Genomic DNA, 15,628 nt, shown 5'->3' on the forward strand with positions numbered 1-15,628 from the left:
TCTGCTACCCTTTTTTTCTGAGTGTAAACCACAACAAATCCTGGCTCTGAAAGAGTGAGTCCAAAAATGTTTTTTTGATAATTGTAATCTTAAGAAAATAATTGGTGCGAGCAAGACTGTGACCTTCCATCAGTCACTGCTTGTCTTTAAAAGTTCAAGACTAATGCTGCTTCCACCTAACCTATTTGGTACGGTTAAAACAAACCCTGGTGCATCCGCCTGGTTAATGCAGTCTGTTTACTCTGGTGTTAAATGTCCATCGATCCCTGATGCGGGCTAAGCAAACTAACCGAGTATGTTTGAAAAGGACGGCCTCTGTCTGCTTCCAAGTGGAGTCTGGTGCAGTTCAGTTGTGATCTGGAAGCAAACTGAACAACGGTAGGATTTCTGTGAAGCAGTAATGACTCTTAAGTGGAATTATACTGTAGTTCTTCTATTATTGTTTATAGAAGCAATATGTCTGTGTTAAGTGGGTAAGCATGGCAACGTGAATGTGCACCAGCATGTCAGAGTGATGATTTTCCTGATGAAAAGTTAAAGGCACATGAAACTGCAGTTGCATTTTTCCATGTGGGTACACTGTCCTTGGAGGGTCAATTTCTGTGGCAAATGTTTGTTCTGATATTTCAGGGTTGACCAGAGCAGCCGCTGGGCTAACGGACCCAACTCATGACTCAGTATGTAAGGGAACTGAGTAAATCATTTCATGTTGTGGCGACTCTATATAAAGCAACTACAACATTTAATCAGCTATAAAAATAGTATCTATTACTTTCCCAACTAAGAGTTACTATTAGATATATATGCTGCAATTCTCAGGGTTTCTTAGGTGACTAAACATTCTCATATTTCTATTTTCTTATAAACAGACTGTGTCTATTCCTCGTCATCTAGCCAGAGGCTGATGGAGGCTTTTTGAGACAGCTTTAGCAGGGAAGCTTTTTATTAAGCCTGCTTCCTTGCCCGGTGCTATTGATCCTGACGCATGGCTTGGCATAGTAAAAAGCTGTCCTCTCCAGCTTCTCGCTCCCTACGCGCATTCACTGTATTATACAAAGTGTATGATGCAGACTGACAGCAGAGGACAGAGCGGCTTTTTCCCCTCAGTGCGCACCACGTTGTTCAGTAAATCAAAAGAATGCCGAGGGGAGTGTGTTGTAGAGAGAAGGTCGTGGATGCGTGCTGGCACCATCTTACCAGTTTAAATTCTGATAGCGTATCTTTAGCTGGGTTAAACCAAATATATTACAAAGTCAGTGAGTAGCTGGCCTAATTGACAGTGAATGTTTCACTGCTGTGTCGGCTCCTGAGTGTGTTTGCATGCAGAAGCACTGAGGATAAGCTGTGAGGATGGTATTTTGCCAGAGTGCCGTAATTGCGAACATTTAAAGCCTCTTTGAAAAGATTAACATTAAGACGTCGATGACTCCTTAATTATAAGCATTGCCATCCAAGTGGCTGTTTGAGGAGGAATGGCCAACTAAGAGGAAATACAAACTTTACCTTTTGCCTAATTATACTTTTCAAGATGTATTCAGTGTAGAGCTAATTAGGAAAGGTGTACTTTACTATTTTCAGCCATTAATAACCGTACATAGAGTGGAGTTTGATTTAAATTTAATGGCTTTTGCTGATTGTAACAGGAAATGCATCTTTAGTATTTATTTGTCAGAGGTTGTTTTCTATATCTTTAAAAAAATATATATAAAGGTTAACCACTGAACCCCAGGTGTATAATTTGTTGCTTTTCCATTGCTGGTAATAATGTAAGACATCTTGTTTACACAGAGCAACAATAAAACAGCCTGCTGTCATCCTCATCTGTTGACAGAGACCGGTGAAGATGTCACTGTGGCTGAAAATACGGCCTGCACAGACTCATCTTGGGCCTGTAGCTCATTGCATGTGTGCGCCAAGTAAACATCACAATCTGAATATTATCAAAGACATGAGGAGACTCATAATGCTAGTGTGCCTCCAGAGATACTCAATTATTTTTACAGTGTCTGTCTACTTACTCATTCTGGGCTGAGGCTAGAGACGGAGGATGGATCAACGGTGGAACGGCCTCATGACATTGATTTAGGATCAGTTTGCCTTCACTGTTGTATAACACTCCTGAGCGAAGTGAACTAGGCTGAGTTTAACCATGTACGAACATATTCTAAAAATGGAGACCCTTGAGGCGGCTCTGCCTGTCTGAACTCCTACAGCATCCTGGACACGAGGGAACAAATAGGTCTCTCCTCTAAAACAACCTTACGCTGTTGTTTGAGGTGATGGTACAAACCCACAGCTTTGTTCACCAGGCAGAATACTGTCACAAGAGCTGACTGTAGCTTACTCCACTCTGTACTGAGCAGGATGTCTTGTTGGTTCTTCTGCTCTTTTAAAAGTGACAGGTTGATGGAGTACCTGTAGGTCAGGTCAGGCACTTTGACACAATGATCAAATGCTGCTTTGTTGTTGCATAAAAAATCAACAATCAGCCAATCTGCTGGAGCACCATCACTTAGCCCCTGCTGAGATAACAAACAATCATGTCAGAGCCGGCCTCTTTACTTAGCTCTTCCTCAGGGAGTCCCAGTATTGATCTGGGTCAGACAGATCTGTCAGTAAAATACATCACTGCCTGCTACAGTGTGTGGTGTGAACAGTCAAGAGACAAACCTCTGTTGTTGATTCCTTTTGTTTACATTCGCTAATCTACCACAAGTATCTGGATGTTTTGTTATACCCCAATCAGGCATAACATTATGACCATGTAGCTAATATTGTGCAGGTCTCCCTTGTGCCTCCAAAACAGTTGTGACTCATCAGAGAATGGACATGGGCCTTCTGAGGTTGTCCTGTGGTGTCTGGCAACAGCATGTTGTTAGTGGGGGCCTTTGGGTCCTATGGGTTGGGGGGGGGCTCTGTGGATCAGGCTTGTTCCAGCGGGTGCCTAATCTGGTCTAGGTGGGTGCTACATATCTAAGTAACATCCACATGAATGCCAAGTCCAATAGTTTCCCAGCAGAACATTGTATTGTCACAAGATGGTCAATGTTATTTACTTCATAATGTTATGGCTGATCAGTGTATGTAATATAGTTGGTCGATATTTGTTGTGAAATTTTGTGTCAATACTCAACTGCTGGTTCTATTTTGCTTTTTTTTTCTTGCGTGTTTCCTTGAAGTCAGAAACTGATCTGAATAACATCGATGATCTCATTATGATGTAATGTTCTTCTGGGAAACCTGGGTCCTGATATTTATGTGAATGTTACTTTGATACAAATCACCGCCTGGTAATGGCAAGGGTGTGTTCCTTCATTCCTGGTGCTGTATGCTCCCCAAATAAGCAACAAATAGGCACCCAGACATGTTGCATTAGAAAACGTGATAGACCAGATTAGACCAGGCCACCTTCTTCCATTGCTCCGTGGTCCAGCTGCTCATATGTCCATTGTAGGTTCTTTCAGCAGTGGACAGGGTCAGCAATGGACACCCTGACTGGTCTGCAGCTACACAGCCCCAAACAAAACAAACTGTGATACTCTATGTGTTCTGACAGCGTACTATTCGCATGACATTTTGAAGCAGTTTGAGCTACAGTAGCTCGTCTGTTTGATCAGACCGCAAGCGGCAGCCTTTGCTCTCCCTGTGCCTCATTGAGCCTTGGCCATCTGTGACCCTGTGGCCATTTTCTTCCTTGGACCACTTTTGATCAGTATCGACCACTGAAGACCAGGAACATCCCACAAATGCTCCAGTTTTGAAGATGCTCTGACCCAGTTGTCTAGCCATCGCTGTTTGGCCTCTTATGGTCCTGCTTCTAACACATCAGCCTTGAGGACAGGTGCCATGATAACAAGATACTCAGTGTTCTTCACCTGTCAGAAATGACAATGTTATGGTTGGTCTGTGTTCATGTCAGTTGTATCACATACTTCTGTGTGGCTGTACTAATGCCCTATTTAACAACACGTGGAAGGCAGCATCTGTCTGTTGATTCCAGGCACACGTGCCTTAGTCATAAAAACGCTGGTTGACCTCATTTTGGGGCACCATGGAAACAAGAGGGAGGAAAAGGGTGCGTGTGAGGGAATCTAAGCACGAGGCAGGAGCAGATATATCTTTATATATCTACCGTGTACTGCTCTAGACCAGGACCCAGAAAGTATACAGGTTATTAAGGTAAATGTCTCATTACTGCGTAGGGTTTTAATAGAAGAGTGCTATAAATCTGGAAAATGTCTAGAATTAAGATCAAGATACCAATATCACACATGTGCTGGACCCAAGGCATCCATATCAGGGTTTTTTCAGGTGCTACACTATCCTTTTAAGCAAGTTTGGACAAGAATCAGTTCAACATGTGTTTGCATGTCTTTTTATATGGCTGTGTTAGTGTTGCAGACATTTGTATACTACTGCGGAGCTTGTAGCATAACAAACTACGATGGATTTTAATAGTGAGCGCTGGAATGAGGATATTTCATCATCACACAATGGACTGTGAAGGCTTTATGGAAACACTTTATTGATTACAGAAATAACTGTTGTTGTCCAGTGTGTAACTCCAACATTGATTAGTGTAGAGTATATGTTGTTTGGGTTTCAGAATGAGTGATCTGAACAGATGTTAGTGTATATAGGCAGAGTGGACTTGAGTGGATGCTCTGCTGTGATACATGCAGTACCATTTTAATGAATTAACTAAGCTCTGTGAAGTAAACATAGATGGTCTTGTCTGTGGTTTAACTGTTTGGACGCTTCTACATGGACTGGCAACAACTAGGGATTGCTGAAGCTGTGCCATGATATTGAACAAAAGTGTCTGTCTCACTTTGCCTCACATGGCTATCACCAGCCGGTAATGGACCACTCACTTAAGGGTTGTAAGAAAGCCATAACCAAGCAGTCTAGCTAGGCAACAGCTCCAGCTCGAAGCTATTTATTTGGAAGGGCCTGTTTGTTGTTCCATCCCCTGAAGAACTCTACAGCTTGCCGCAGCATTATGGTGAAGGACTCATTTTTCCTCATGTCCTCATTCTGCAGCCTCTTAACACTGAACCACAAGGGTTCCTGTTAAAGGTGCATAGAGAGATGATGACACAAATGACATTGTCGTGTATTCATTGCTGAAGACGCTTTTTAGACAGTTTTGGTACTAGAATTAGTTGCTCATAATCACAATATAATTAACATTTCAGTCAACTAAATAGCTGAATGTGATCCACTTTAACACATTTCATTCGTTAGTAATGGCTTGTTTGGGTTTACTTTATGTCGTTGAGAACTGGGGTTATGTAGATAAAAATCAATAAGTGAGAACAACATGTCACATTTTGATTTAGTAAAAAGGTTTTGGTGAGGTTTAATACAGAATACAGAAAGCTTTATTAATCCCTGAAGGGCAGTTCAGTTTCTACAGTCCACCATCTAGACATACAACCATTCACACAACAACACGTTGCAAAAAGCCTCATAAATACTTCACAGTCAGACTGTTGCTTGATGCACGGCCTGAGCAGAATATTGATAGCAACTTGTCAGCCATCAAACTGCACTACATGGATCCAAATTGGCCTGTGTTGCTGTTAAAACTGTCACGGTGCTCTGAATCAAGCAGGGAGCACACGTTTGGACACACAGCCAGACTCATGCGTGCTCGGTCACTACACACACCCATATCCCTGTATACTCTAAGGGCTGCCCTAACAGGTGCAGACATGCAGAAAGAAAGAGAAGCGGCTGTAGTAAAATGTACGGCATTCACTCACACGTATGGGAAGATGACACTAAGCCAGCCAGTCACATGCATGCGCGCATAGTCACAAATGAATAGGCACGGTAGAAAAGCAGGAGAGCCTCCTCTTAAATTATCTGCATTGCAAACATTCCTTCATCAGCGTGTTGTTGTCATTTTTTCCCTCATGTTTTTCTCCCTTGATGTTCCAGCTTGCAGGGAGCTCTATTGGCACGATTGGTTTGCTCATCCCATTGTGAATATGTGTGGGACAGAGGGAGAGAGATAGCGAGATGGAGCAGGAGGAGGGGAGGCAAACTGGCTATTCTGTGGCTCAGTCACGTGGGCATCCACGAGAGGCAGGGCTGACAGGCGCACAGAGACTGAGAGGCTGACTATCAGGTCATCTGCAAATACAGAGTCAAGCTGCGAGAATATATTCCCGCTCCTGAGTGACACTGGGTTATATACACTAGGTTGGCTGTTATTGTCTCAGCTAGTGAGGGACACAGTGAATCACAGCGTTGGAGGAAGAAGTCTCCAAGAAACCCAGATCGACAGTCATCTTCAGTCTCCCTCCATCCTTATTTAGCCTGAATTGTTCACAGTAATAACGCATGTCTTGAACGCTTTCATAAAGACACTTTGCCTGAAAACAGAGCAATCACCAACACCACTCTTAATGGAGGCATTTGTAATTTAAACCGAAAAGCTCATCAATCATTACTCTGAGTTGTTTATGTCTGGTGAGATCTGAAACACCCCGTGCAGCTTCTATTCTTAAAGCTTTTTCCAGACCAGATTACATTACAAACCGAGGAGTCAGGCGTCATGCTATGCACTGTGTGAGTTTGATTGACTAACGAGGTAAAGTGATTAGCGTCTCGTGCCATCCTCAGTTACCGTGACATGTGAAAAACAGAGGAATCTGGTCAAAACATTACTCTTAATGGAGGCATTTTGATCAGAAAAACAGATGTGTAATCAGTAGCATTAATAACGGCTGTATTCCACACTAAGCTGGCGGTCGGCCGTTTGTCTGAGCTGGGCTGTCGGTGAGTGTGTTCTTCACCGTTGGCATTAGTCTGAAGGTTTTTGGTGGCTTTCAGAAAATTCAGCATGTTGAATCTGTGGCAGAAGTTAGAACTAATTCACTGTTCAGCCGAGAGAACCAGTGCACGAGAAGAGAAATGGAAGTAAACTAAATGTAGAAGTTCAAGATATATACACAATGTTCCTCTCGTTTTACATTTTTATCTTATCTGAACATTCAAATACACAAATTCCAGATTCATTTTTTAACAAACACAACATGCCAAGTCAAACATGTACCTCAGTGATATATATTTTGGTCCCTGAGCTGGCTGCCAGTCTTTTACACTTTTGCACCAGTGATTTTGAATTAATTTAAGTCTAAGGGCGTATTCACACCAGGAAGGTCCGTTAGTTCACTTGCTTTGGTCCGGACCAATCATTTTTTTCTTTTTTTTTTTTTTAGTGCGGTTCGCTTTCACACTGTGATTAATTGCAACCGGACCAGAATTTATAAACAAAAACACATGTGCTAAGGTCGTTCAGCCATTGGCTGGTAAACGTATAGGCGGGGTAAAGAAGGAAGCCAAATGTCCCACGTAAATAGGCTACAATGGAGACTTTGCGTACTGTAGGTCTACTTGTTATTATACTAGCAATATGGTTTATAAACTTACAGCTTGTGCTCGAGCGTCAAGACCGTTTGATGCAACATGAGTTTAACCATATCATGCTCGTTATTTTGCAACGGCTCATCTCTACCTAACCTACCTGCGTTTGTTTGCTTCACGTGTCTCTCTCTGTTGTGTGTGTCACTGGGCTATCCTACATTTCCCATAATGCGCGAAAACTCCGGGAAACTACGGGAGCTCGTCAAATCCAAAAAGGTAGATTTTTGCAACTTGGGTCGGATCGAGGTCCGGCTGCTTTCACACCATAAAGGAACCGCACCAGGGTTCGGTAGGAACCGCTCCGAGACCACCTCCTCAGCTGGGTCTCGGTCCGCTTGTTTGGTCCGCACCAGAGTTCGAGTGATTGTATTCACACCAGTCAAAAAGGTCCGAACCAAGCAAGGAAACGAACTTGAGTTCGTTTTAATCGAACTAAACAAGGCAGGTGTGAATACACCCTAAAGCTTGTACAAAAGGGTTAGTTTCATTCCTAGCCACCTAAATCAAACCTTCAAACTTACTCATAAACATCGAGGGACCCACAGGATGTCTCGGCTATATGGAAGCTGTTGAATCTTAAGTGAAACCAGTGCATTCAGGAAAATCTTGATTCTTCATCCGGTGTCCGACAGTTTCTAAATATTTTAAACAGTCTGGTTCGTCTGTGATATTTGTCTCTTGATTTATTTATTCTCAGCAGTCAGACGGTTTTGCTGCTGTTTCTTCATAAATTCCACCATCTGGGTGGCTGGTAGTTGTTTCGATGATGACAGGGAGGGAATTAATCAGACGTCTCTCATCCACTCTCCATCTTCAGTCCACTCTTCCACTTGCTCATTTTGTGTTCTCTCTTTCATGCCCTGCGTGCCCTTTTCTCCATTATCATGCTGAGTGTTATATGTCTATAATTATGCTTCTATTTCAGGGATCCCTGCTGAAAACAGTTCTCTGATTGCCTTTCTCTGCTGCCTTCATCCTGTTATTAGACTAGTAATGGTCGTAACGTAGCAGATGTAAGAGTGCTCTGCTTCTGAGGTTGTAATGTGTGCTGTTAGTATTTGGTAGTTACTATGTGAGGAGATTTTAACCTGTTGAGACTTGTAAAGCCCGTCACTATGTCTGATGCATATCAAGATTGACATCACATCACCCGATGTTTCATGAAAAGCTATGTAGAGGCTCTGTCTTCTGTGTCTTCTATCTTTACAGTGTCTAAGCCCGTCCAACTCCCAGCTAACTGAAACACGAGCAAAAAGGTGGAGCATGAGTGAGGCTGAGGTTGATGGGTGATGCCAAGGTTAACAGCTGGCAGGGTTAGCGTGAGGGTTAGGGCACCCACCTCCACCTGTCACTCAAATCACCTACACCTTTAATTATACATAACTTTAATCCTTAATATAATTGAACTGGTTAAATATAAAAATACAGTTGTCTTTAGTGGTAAATTTAATTTACCAGTCTGTAAATTTGTAAATGAACTCACTTTGGTCATTCTAGCCATGTTGGCTTCATCTTTCAGCACCTGAGTTTGCTGCTTGCTGCTGTCACAACAATAAAATGCATTCAGTCACAAACATGGTACTATACACCATACAGGGCTTTAAATGGACTTGGTGCCAGCATCGCTGATGTTACTGTTTCCTGACGTTGCCCTGCTTGTCTTTGACACTGTTATTACATAATGTTGGTCACCCTTTGGGATTCATCTTTGTCACAGAAACCACTAACGATGCTGAGTATTGGAGCGTCTCCATCACAGAGCCACTAACTCAGCCATCTCACAGTATTTTTTCTTTTTCTTTCTTTCAGATGCTGCAGCTAAGAAAGCCTTCATCACAGAGGTGAGCTACCATCCGTCTCGGTGATCATCTGCTCAGTTGGGCGTCTCTGTTTGGGCCTCTTTAGTTTTAGCGTCAAAAAGTGTACCATAAAGGGTTCATTTAAGGATCCTAGTGTATTTACACTAGGATAAATGTCCCCCACCTCTACATATATACCAGACAGTTCTTACAGTTTCAATACAGTTCAAGTATTAAGCATTGTATTCTTTGACTTTGCTGAACCACTTGGCTCGTGATCTTAATCCTTTTAATTTGGTAAATCCCATTCATCTGGGATGTACTGTACACTACGTTAAAGCGAACCTTTTAAAGTATTGAACAATCTATTTAATTGGAGTCTGCAGAGTATTTAATTCTACTGAAAGGCCAGATTAAACTGAAAAGTTCAATGAACACTACTTAACAGCATCATCGAGTATTCACATTTACATATCACATTACATTTACATATTTAAATCATTCAGCGTAGGTTCTACTATTAAAAGTGTTTTCTGAATCAGATTACATTACGAAGCACGCAGTCAGGTGTAATGCTGTGCACAGTTTGACTTTGATTGTTTAAGAAGTTACATTTTCGCTGATTAGCAAAAGTGCTTCAAAATGAATGAACACCTGCTCAGTGAACCGTCAGAGCTTGAAATCGCTCTCATACGTTGGCACTGAGTCACTCCTTAGTCTTTAATATTTAAAGGATTGCTGTTGATGTGCAGTCCTGTCCCTGTAACACACTAGTCTGTTTTTCTCCGTCTCATCAGATGGCCTCATCTTCAGGCCAGCCTGGTCAGGGGAAGAAGATTGGCCACAGAGGGGTGGATGCATCAGGCGAAACTACTTACAAGAAGGTACTGTGGAAAGCACTGTCATGTGTTTCCTACTTCTAAACATGTGGAGACTTTTTCACGGAGAATATCTCTAGAGAGAAACCACGATGATGGTTATGTCCTGTTGCTCAAGCCAGGTTGTTTTTTTAAAGGCAATATTTCATTCACTATGTCTCCTGTCTTCCTCCACTCCCTCCCCTCTGTAGACCACATCATCAGCCTTGAAAGGTGCCATCCAGCTGGGCATCGGTTACACAGTGGGCAACCTGAGCTCCAAGCCCGAGAGAGACGTGTTGATGCAGGACTTCTACGTGGTGGAGAGCATCTTTTTCCCCAGGTCACTAATGCACCTAAACAAAAAACTAATGCTCTTAATTGGAAACCTGTGCTATGAATGTGTGTTGTTGTTGGTAGAGTGGATGTTTTTATCGACTGATTTTTCTCACTCTAGTGAAGGGAGCAACCTCACTCCGGCCCATCATTTCCCGGACTTCCGCTTTAAAACATACGCTCCTGTGGCCTTCCGCTACTTCAGAGAACTGTTTGGCATCAGGCCAGATGACTACCTGGTAAGAGTTCACTCTGTGTCCCTAGATTAATTCATTTAAGTTTTAAATGATTGTTGGAAATGATGTGTTGAGCTGGCTATGTTGGAAACCAAATTATTAACCACAGTATCAGCTCAAATCAGAAAGATAAACATGAACAGGGAGCAATAAAAAGAAACTTGGAAGGAGGAACAGAAAAACTGAACAGGAACATGTGAAGACAGACATAAATTGACTTTAAATTCTAAAGATGAGACCTGTGGATGAAAAGTGTGATGTTGTAAGAGAGACAAGAGGGGAGGAATGAGAACAAGAAATCATGAGAGACCACTTCAGAGAGAGCAGAGAGGATGGCTTTAAAAAAAAAAGGAGCTCTGCCGCTTGTCTCTCCCCATCAGTGTGGAGAACCTGGAGGCTGCATGATTCAATGGACAGCCCTGAGCAGTCTAGCTGCGCATACATACCCTGCTTAGTCAGTGTTTATGCATGCTCCATGTGCACTTATCTTTAATGCATCAGTACTCCAACCACGTAGAAACACCACACCATGCCTACTAACCTCTCTCAGACAGACCATGGCACCTCATCACTGTATGTCCACACCAAACTTCTGGACACATTTGGGAGGAGCATCGTTACAAGAGCTGCATTATATTCTCATTTATGTTTACACACGCTGCCTTGGGTGTAGCCAGGGTTTTGAGAAGGAAACAAAAACTCTTTCAAAGCTGCTGCCAGGCCTCGCCACTGCCCCACACTTGCATAAGGAAACAAGCAACAGATGACAGCCAAACTATGATTTGTTGTATAACTAATGGAGGAAATGATACATACACATGTGTCTCATTGATATTTCACTGGCTGTCCACAGACAGCGTGATAACTGCTCAGACGAAGCTCTGAGCAGTCCAGCCGATGTCCGTTCTCAGAAAGCTGAAGCTGTTGTTGCTGTTTGTTGCTCTTTACAGAGATTACCAGGAGAGATCATACTATTTAGACACATGCATAGCTAACAACATTTTAAATTATCTGATGATGTCCCTCATTTGTTGTTTTGTTTAAAATGCAGACAAATGATTTCCCACAGCCAGAGGTGATTTATTAAAATAGTTCACCAGTAGCACAAAACCTACATGTATTTATATATCTATATCTAAAATTAGAGTTAGTCTTCTAGTAGACTTGTCTAATTGCTGCAGCTCTATACAAACAATATAACATACATTTGTAGTTTAACTAAGGGAGCTGTCTTCTTTGCAGTGGCTTGTTCCAAGACACTAAAACAGCTGCAGTAGTCATGTTTACTCTTTAAAGTATAGGCAGCAGGTGAATAGTCTATGTAGCTGTGCTGTTTATTAAAGGTCCATCACATCTACAAAAATACTTTTCTGTCAGTTAAATTAAGCTTCTCTGTGTGGACATAACGAGAGCCTCCAGCTCGACTTTTATATGCGCCTGTTTGTTTGCGTGGGTGGTCTCCCGGTGCTCCGTCTTCCTCCCACCGTCCAAAACATGTTTGTTAGGTTAATTGGTGATCCCAGATTGTCCGTAGGTGTGCGTGTCAGTGTGAATAGTTGTTTATCTTTCTCTGTTAACCCTGTGAGACTAGCAACCCGCCCAGGGTGTACCCTACTTCTCGCTCAAGAACATCTGGAACAGGTTCCATCCCAGCCACGATCCTTTAATGGATAATGGGTGGATGGGTGTTTGTTTCTCTGCATGTTACGGTTTCAAGTCAGCCACAACATTCTTGACATTTTTCTCCAATCCTGTTTAGAAAAAAAGGCATGAAGGTAAACATCAGGCTCTCCTCAGAAGAATGTTTGAAATGTGAGCAGAGGTTATATGTTGCCGTAGAGAAAGAAAGGACATAATGTGTCGATTAGCTGAGCCGATCATCTAAAAAGACGATTTTTACAGGAAACAGAAGAAGTACATGATATGATAAGGCAGACTCTCCAGCTCGGTTCAGGTGGTTGGGACCTCGCAGAGAATTTTCTCTGCTGTTATTAACTGATGCAGTAAATCTCCTGCAGTTTATTACACAGCAAAGCTATGGCAATGAAAACTAAACGTGCGTGTTTTAATCTCAGTGAGTCTAACTCGTGTGTGTGTGTGTGCTACTCCACCATATGCTGTACTTCTATCCACACTTGTTGTTTTTTCATGTCTCTACATGATGATTCTCTCAGTGTGGACGATATATTTTATTTATATCAAAACTCCGACTCTGTTTCACAGCGCGCGTGTCTCAGCAGGCTCCTGTTTGTGTTGGATGTTCAGTGTTTCTGAAATGATCGTCAGCTCTGCAGGCAACTCCTCACTCACAGATTTTGATCTAAGACAGCTGCAGTCAGAGTGCTATGCTCCGTTAACGTGCTGTTGACAGGAAGATATCACAAGAGTCTTATATTGAGTGACTTTTTTTTTTTACTCATGTTTTTCTTTTCTTTGGTGACATTTACGTGAACTACAATCTAAAAAGAGGTTTTCAAAGTCTAAGGGCTGAAGGGGAGGTGCCGCATGTACTGTGTGATTTGGGAAGCTCAAAGAAATCCACAGTTGGTGTGGATTGTGGCTGTGACACACAGCTTATGGAAGCAATTAAAGAACGTAAGCTACTTGTTATCAGAGTCATAACTCAGTTAAAATCGGAACAAACAGATACGATGTACACAGTCACAGTACCAGTAAGACTTATACTTTTTTATCATCATCTTCTGTGTTTATTGAAATCATTAGATCTTCATGTCCCTTTGAAACCACAGAAAACATTTATTTTATCTTTGGAAGTTGCAGTTTGGTTAAAAGTAGTGCAGTCTGTACATGAATATAACTCCTAATAGCTCATTCAGCATGCTGTAATACATATAATATCCCAAATGCAAACGATTGTAAGCTAAAAAAAAATAGTTAGACTCTTTATTTAGATTGTATTTACCAATCTGCTTTGCACAGTGTTTTTTCCATGCTATTCCACTTCAAGGTTTCCATCATTTTGGTCACTAAACCTTTGTTTCTGTGTTCCCGCAGTACTCCCTGTGTAATGAGCCCCTGATCGAGCTGTCCAACCCCGGAGCCAGCGGTTCAGTCTTCTACCTTACGAAGGACGACGAGTTCATCATCAAGACTGTGATGCACAAGGAGGCTGAATTCTTACAGAAACTGCTGCCTGGATACTACATGGTGAGAGAAATGTGTGTGCAGTCAAAACATGAGTGGGAGGGAGACCTTTAATGGCGATTCTAAAGTGGGAGTCATTTGAGGAAAATGTGCTCAACGGAGTTTTAATGTAGTTTAAAGGTCAAATAAGCTGCTGGCACATTTCAGCTGTTGACCTAGACTTGTTTTTTTCTTCTTTGACCCTTTTATCAGCTTCATATTAGGCATCACACGTGCGTACAAATATAACAGTAAGCCAGTACTGTCCAGGCGTCAAGGCATACAGATTTGCTGATGCTGGAGAAAGGGCGGAGAAGCCTCTCAGAGGCCGCTGCACACATTCATCCATCACACTTTCATTTAAGTGCTGACCACTCTTATGTTGTTGATATCTATTACGCGCTTTTAGGTTTATATAAGACTATAGTCTCTCCTCAAAGCTCGACATCCTTTTATATAAAGCAGACACAACAGACTTATCATCTCTGACTGAAACCTCTGGCTGCGCCGTTTCACAAGAGACTGGTGGTGCACCTCGGTAGCCGGATGTGCTGTTCTTAAGCCTAACAGAGCGTGACGTTCACCAACAGCACCCCCTCCACATTCTGCAGGCTCATTCTGAATGAAGTCAACCAGCAACAGCTCCATGTATGTCCATGCTACCAGTCGAGCATCTCAGGTTCACGGCCCTCAGCCTTGTGTTTATTCATGTGCTGCGGGCAAAGACCACTGCAGGAATTCATTTAATCACGTAGGGACGTTAAAGGCTCAGCACATTTACCGTGACCTTTTCCATCGTCTCGGTCGTGCTCTGAGGCGTTTTCACAGGTGCGATTGGGTCTAAGCGGGCGGTTTAATGAAAGCAGTGAGATTCAGGCTCGCATGGAGCGGCAGTAGCCCCAGGCTGGAGCAAGTGGAGCAAGGAAAACAGTTTTGCAGACTCATACGTGAAATACTACTAAATGTAGTCTTCAAATTATAAGTTTCTCTGCATTTGAACGTAACACGTTGACAGTCAGCAGGTAGGCAGTCATTGGTGGAGCTCCACATGTCTTCTGCAGCTGGCTGGCTGATGGTTGTGTGCTGCTTTAAAGAGTCTGGCTCTGGGCACCATGCAGACCACAGTGATGTAACCGACTCCATGCTGACACTTGTCTCCCCTCTGTGTGTTTGCCCTTCTATTATACAGTATGCCTCTTCTTTCTATTCTCCCCTGACATCTTAATGTCCTCTCACTCTCCCTCCCTTATCTCTGGCTCTGTCCTCGTGTTTTAATCCATCCTCTCTCCTGCCTTCCGTTCTTGCTCGTATTTATTATCCATCCCTCTCCTCTCCCTCCTCTCCCTCCTCTCCCTCCTCTCCCTCACGTGTCGGTGTTGTTGGCTCGTCACTGCTCTGCCCTCGTAACATTGACAGAAGGGTCGTGTGTGGCTGTGGGCTGAGGATGCTCTTTCTCTCTGTGCTCGCTCTCTCTCTCTCTCTCTCTCTCTCTCTCACTCTGTCTTTTGTCTTTTGATTTCACTGCTCTAACAGCTTCTCTCATGTGAAGGTCATTCACCAAGTGCAGAGCCTTTTTAGCCGCACTTCCGCATGCATCCTCCATCTCTCTTCTGTCTGATCCCTCTCATTCTTCTCTTGTAGTCGCTCCCAAATGCTCTGGATCACCTATCTCTCTATCTCTCTCTCTATCTCTCTCTCTCTCTCTCTGCACTCATTTCTCTAATGGGACTGAGCTGGCCCTGGTCCCAAGGTCAAAGCAGGTTTTTCACTGAGCACCCAGTCTGACTAACCTCATTTGTTCAGATTGGTGATAGAGAGG

At 42.8% G+C, this 15,628-nt stretch overlaps 1 protein-coding gene across 6 annotated transcripts in view; it reads left to right on the forward strand.

The window, feature by feature from the left end:
• The window catches only part of pip5k1ca (phosphatidylinositol-4-phosphate 5-kinase, type I, gamma a), a 47,097-nt gene that overhangs the window by 9,127 nt on the left and 22,342 nt on the right, over positions 1-15,628 (forward strand). For 4 of the 6 annotated variants that reach the window (XM_084548680.1, XM_084548677.1, XM_084548678.1 and 1 more), the window contains exons 2-5: positions 9,247-9,278; positions 10,034-10,120; positions 10,306-10,668; positions 13,681-13,833. In XM_084548680.1, coding sequence (XP_084404806.1) covers positions 9,247-9,278; positions 10,034-10,120; positions 10,306-10,668; positions 13,681-13,833 — 635 coding nt within the window. The remainder of the gene's footprint in view (positions 1-9,246; positions 9,279-10,033; positions 10,121-10,305; positions 10,669-13,680; positions 13,834-15,628) is intronic. The other 2 variants (XM_084548681.1, XM_084548682.1) reach the window with 1 other exon arrangement.

The sequence above is a fragment of the Chelon labrosus genome (assembly GCF_963514085.1).
Source record: "Chelon labrosus genome assembly, chromosome: 7".
Lineage (NCBI taxonomy): Eukaryota > Metazoa > Chordata > Actinopteri > Mugiliformes > Mugilidae > Chelon > Chelon labrosus.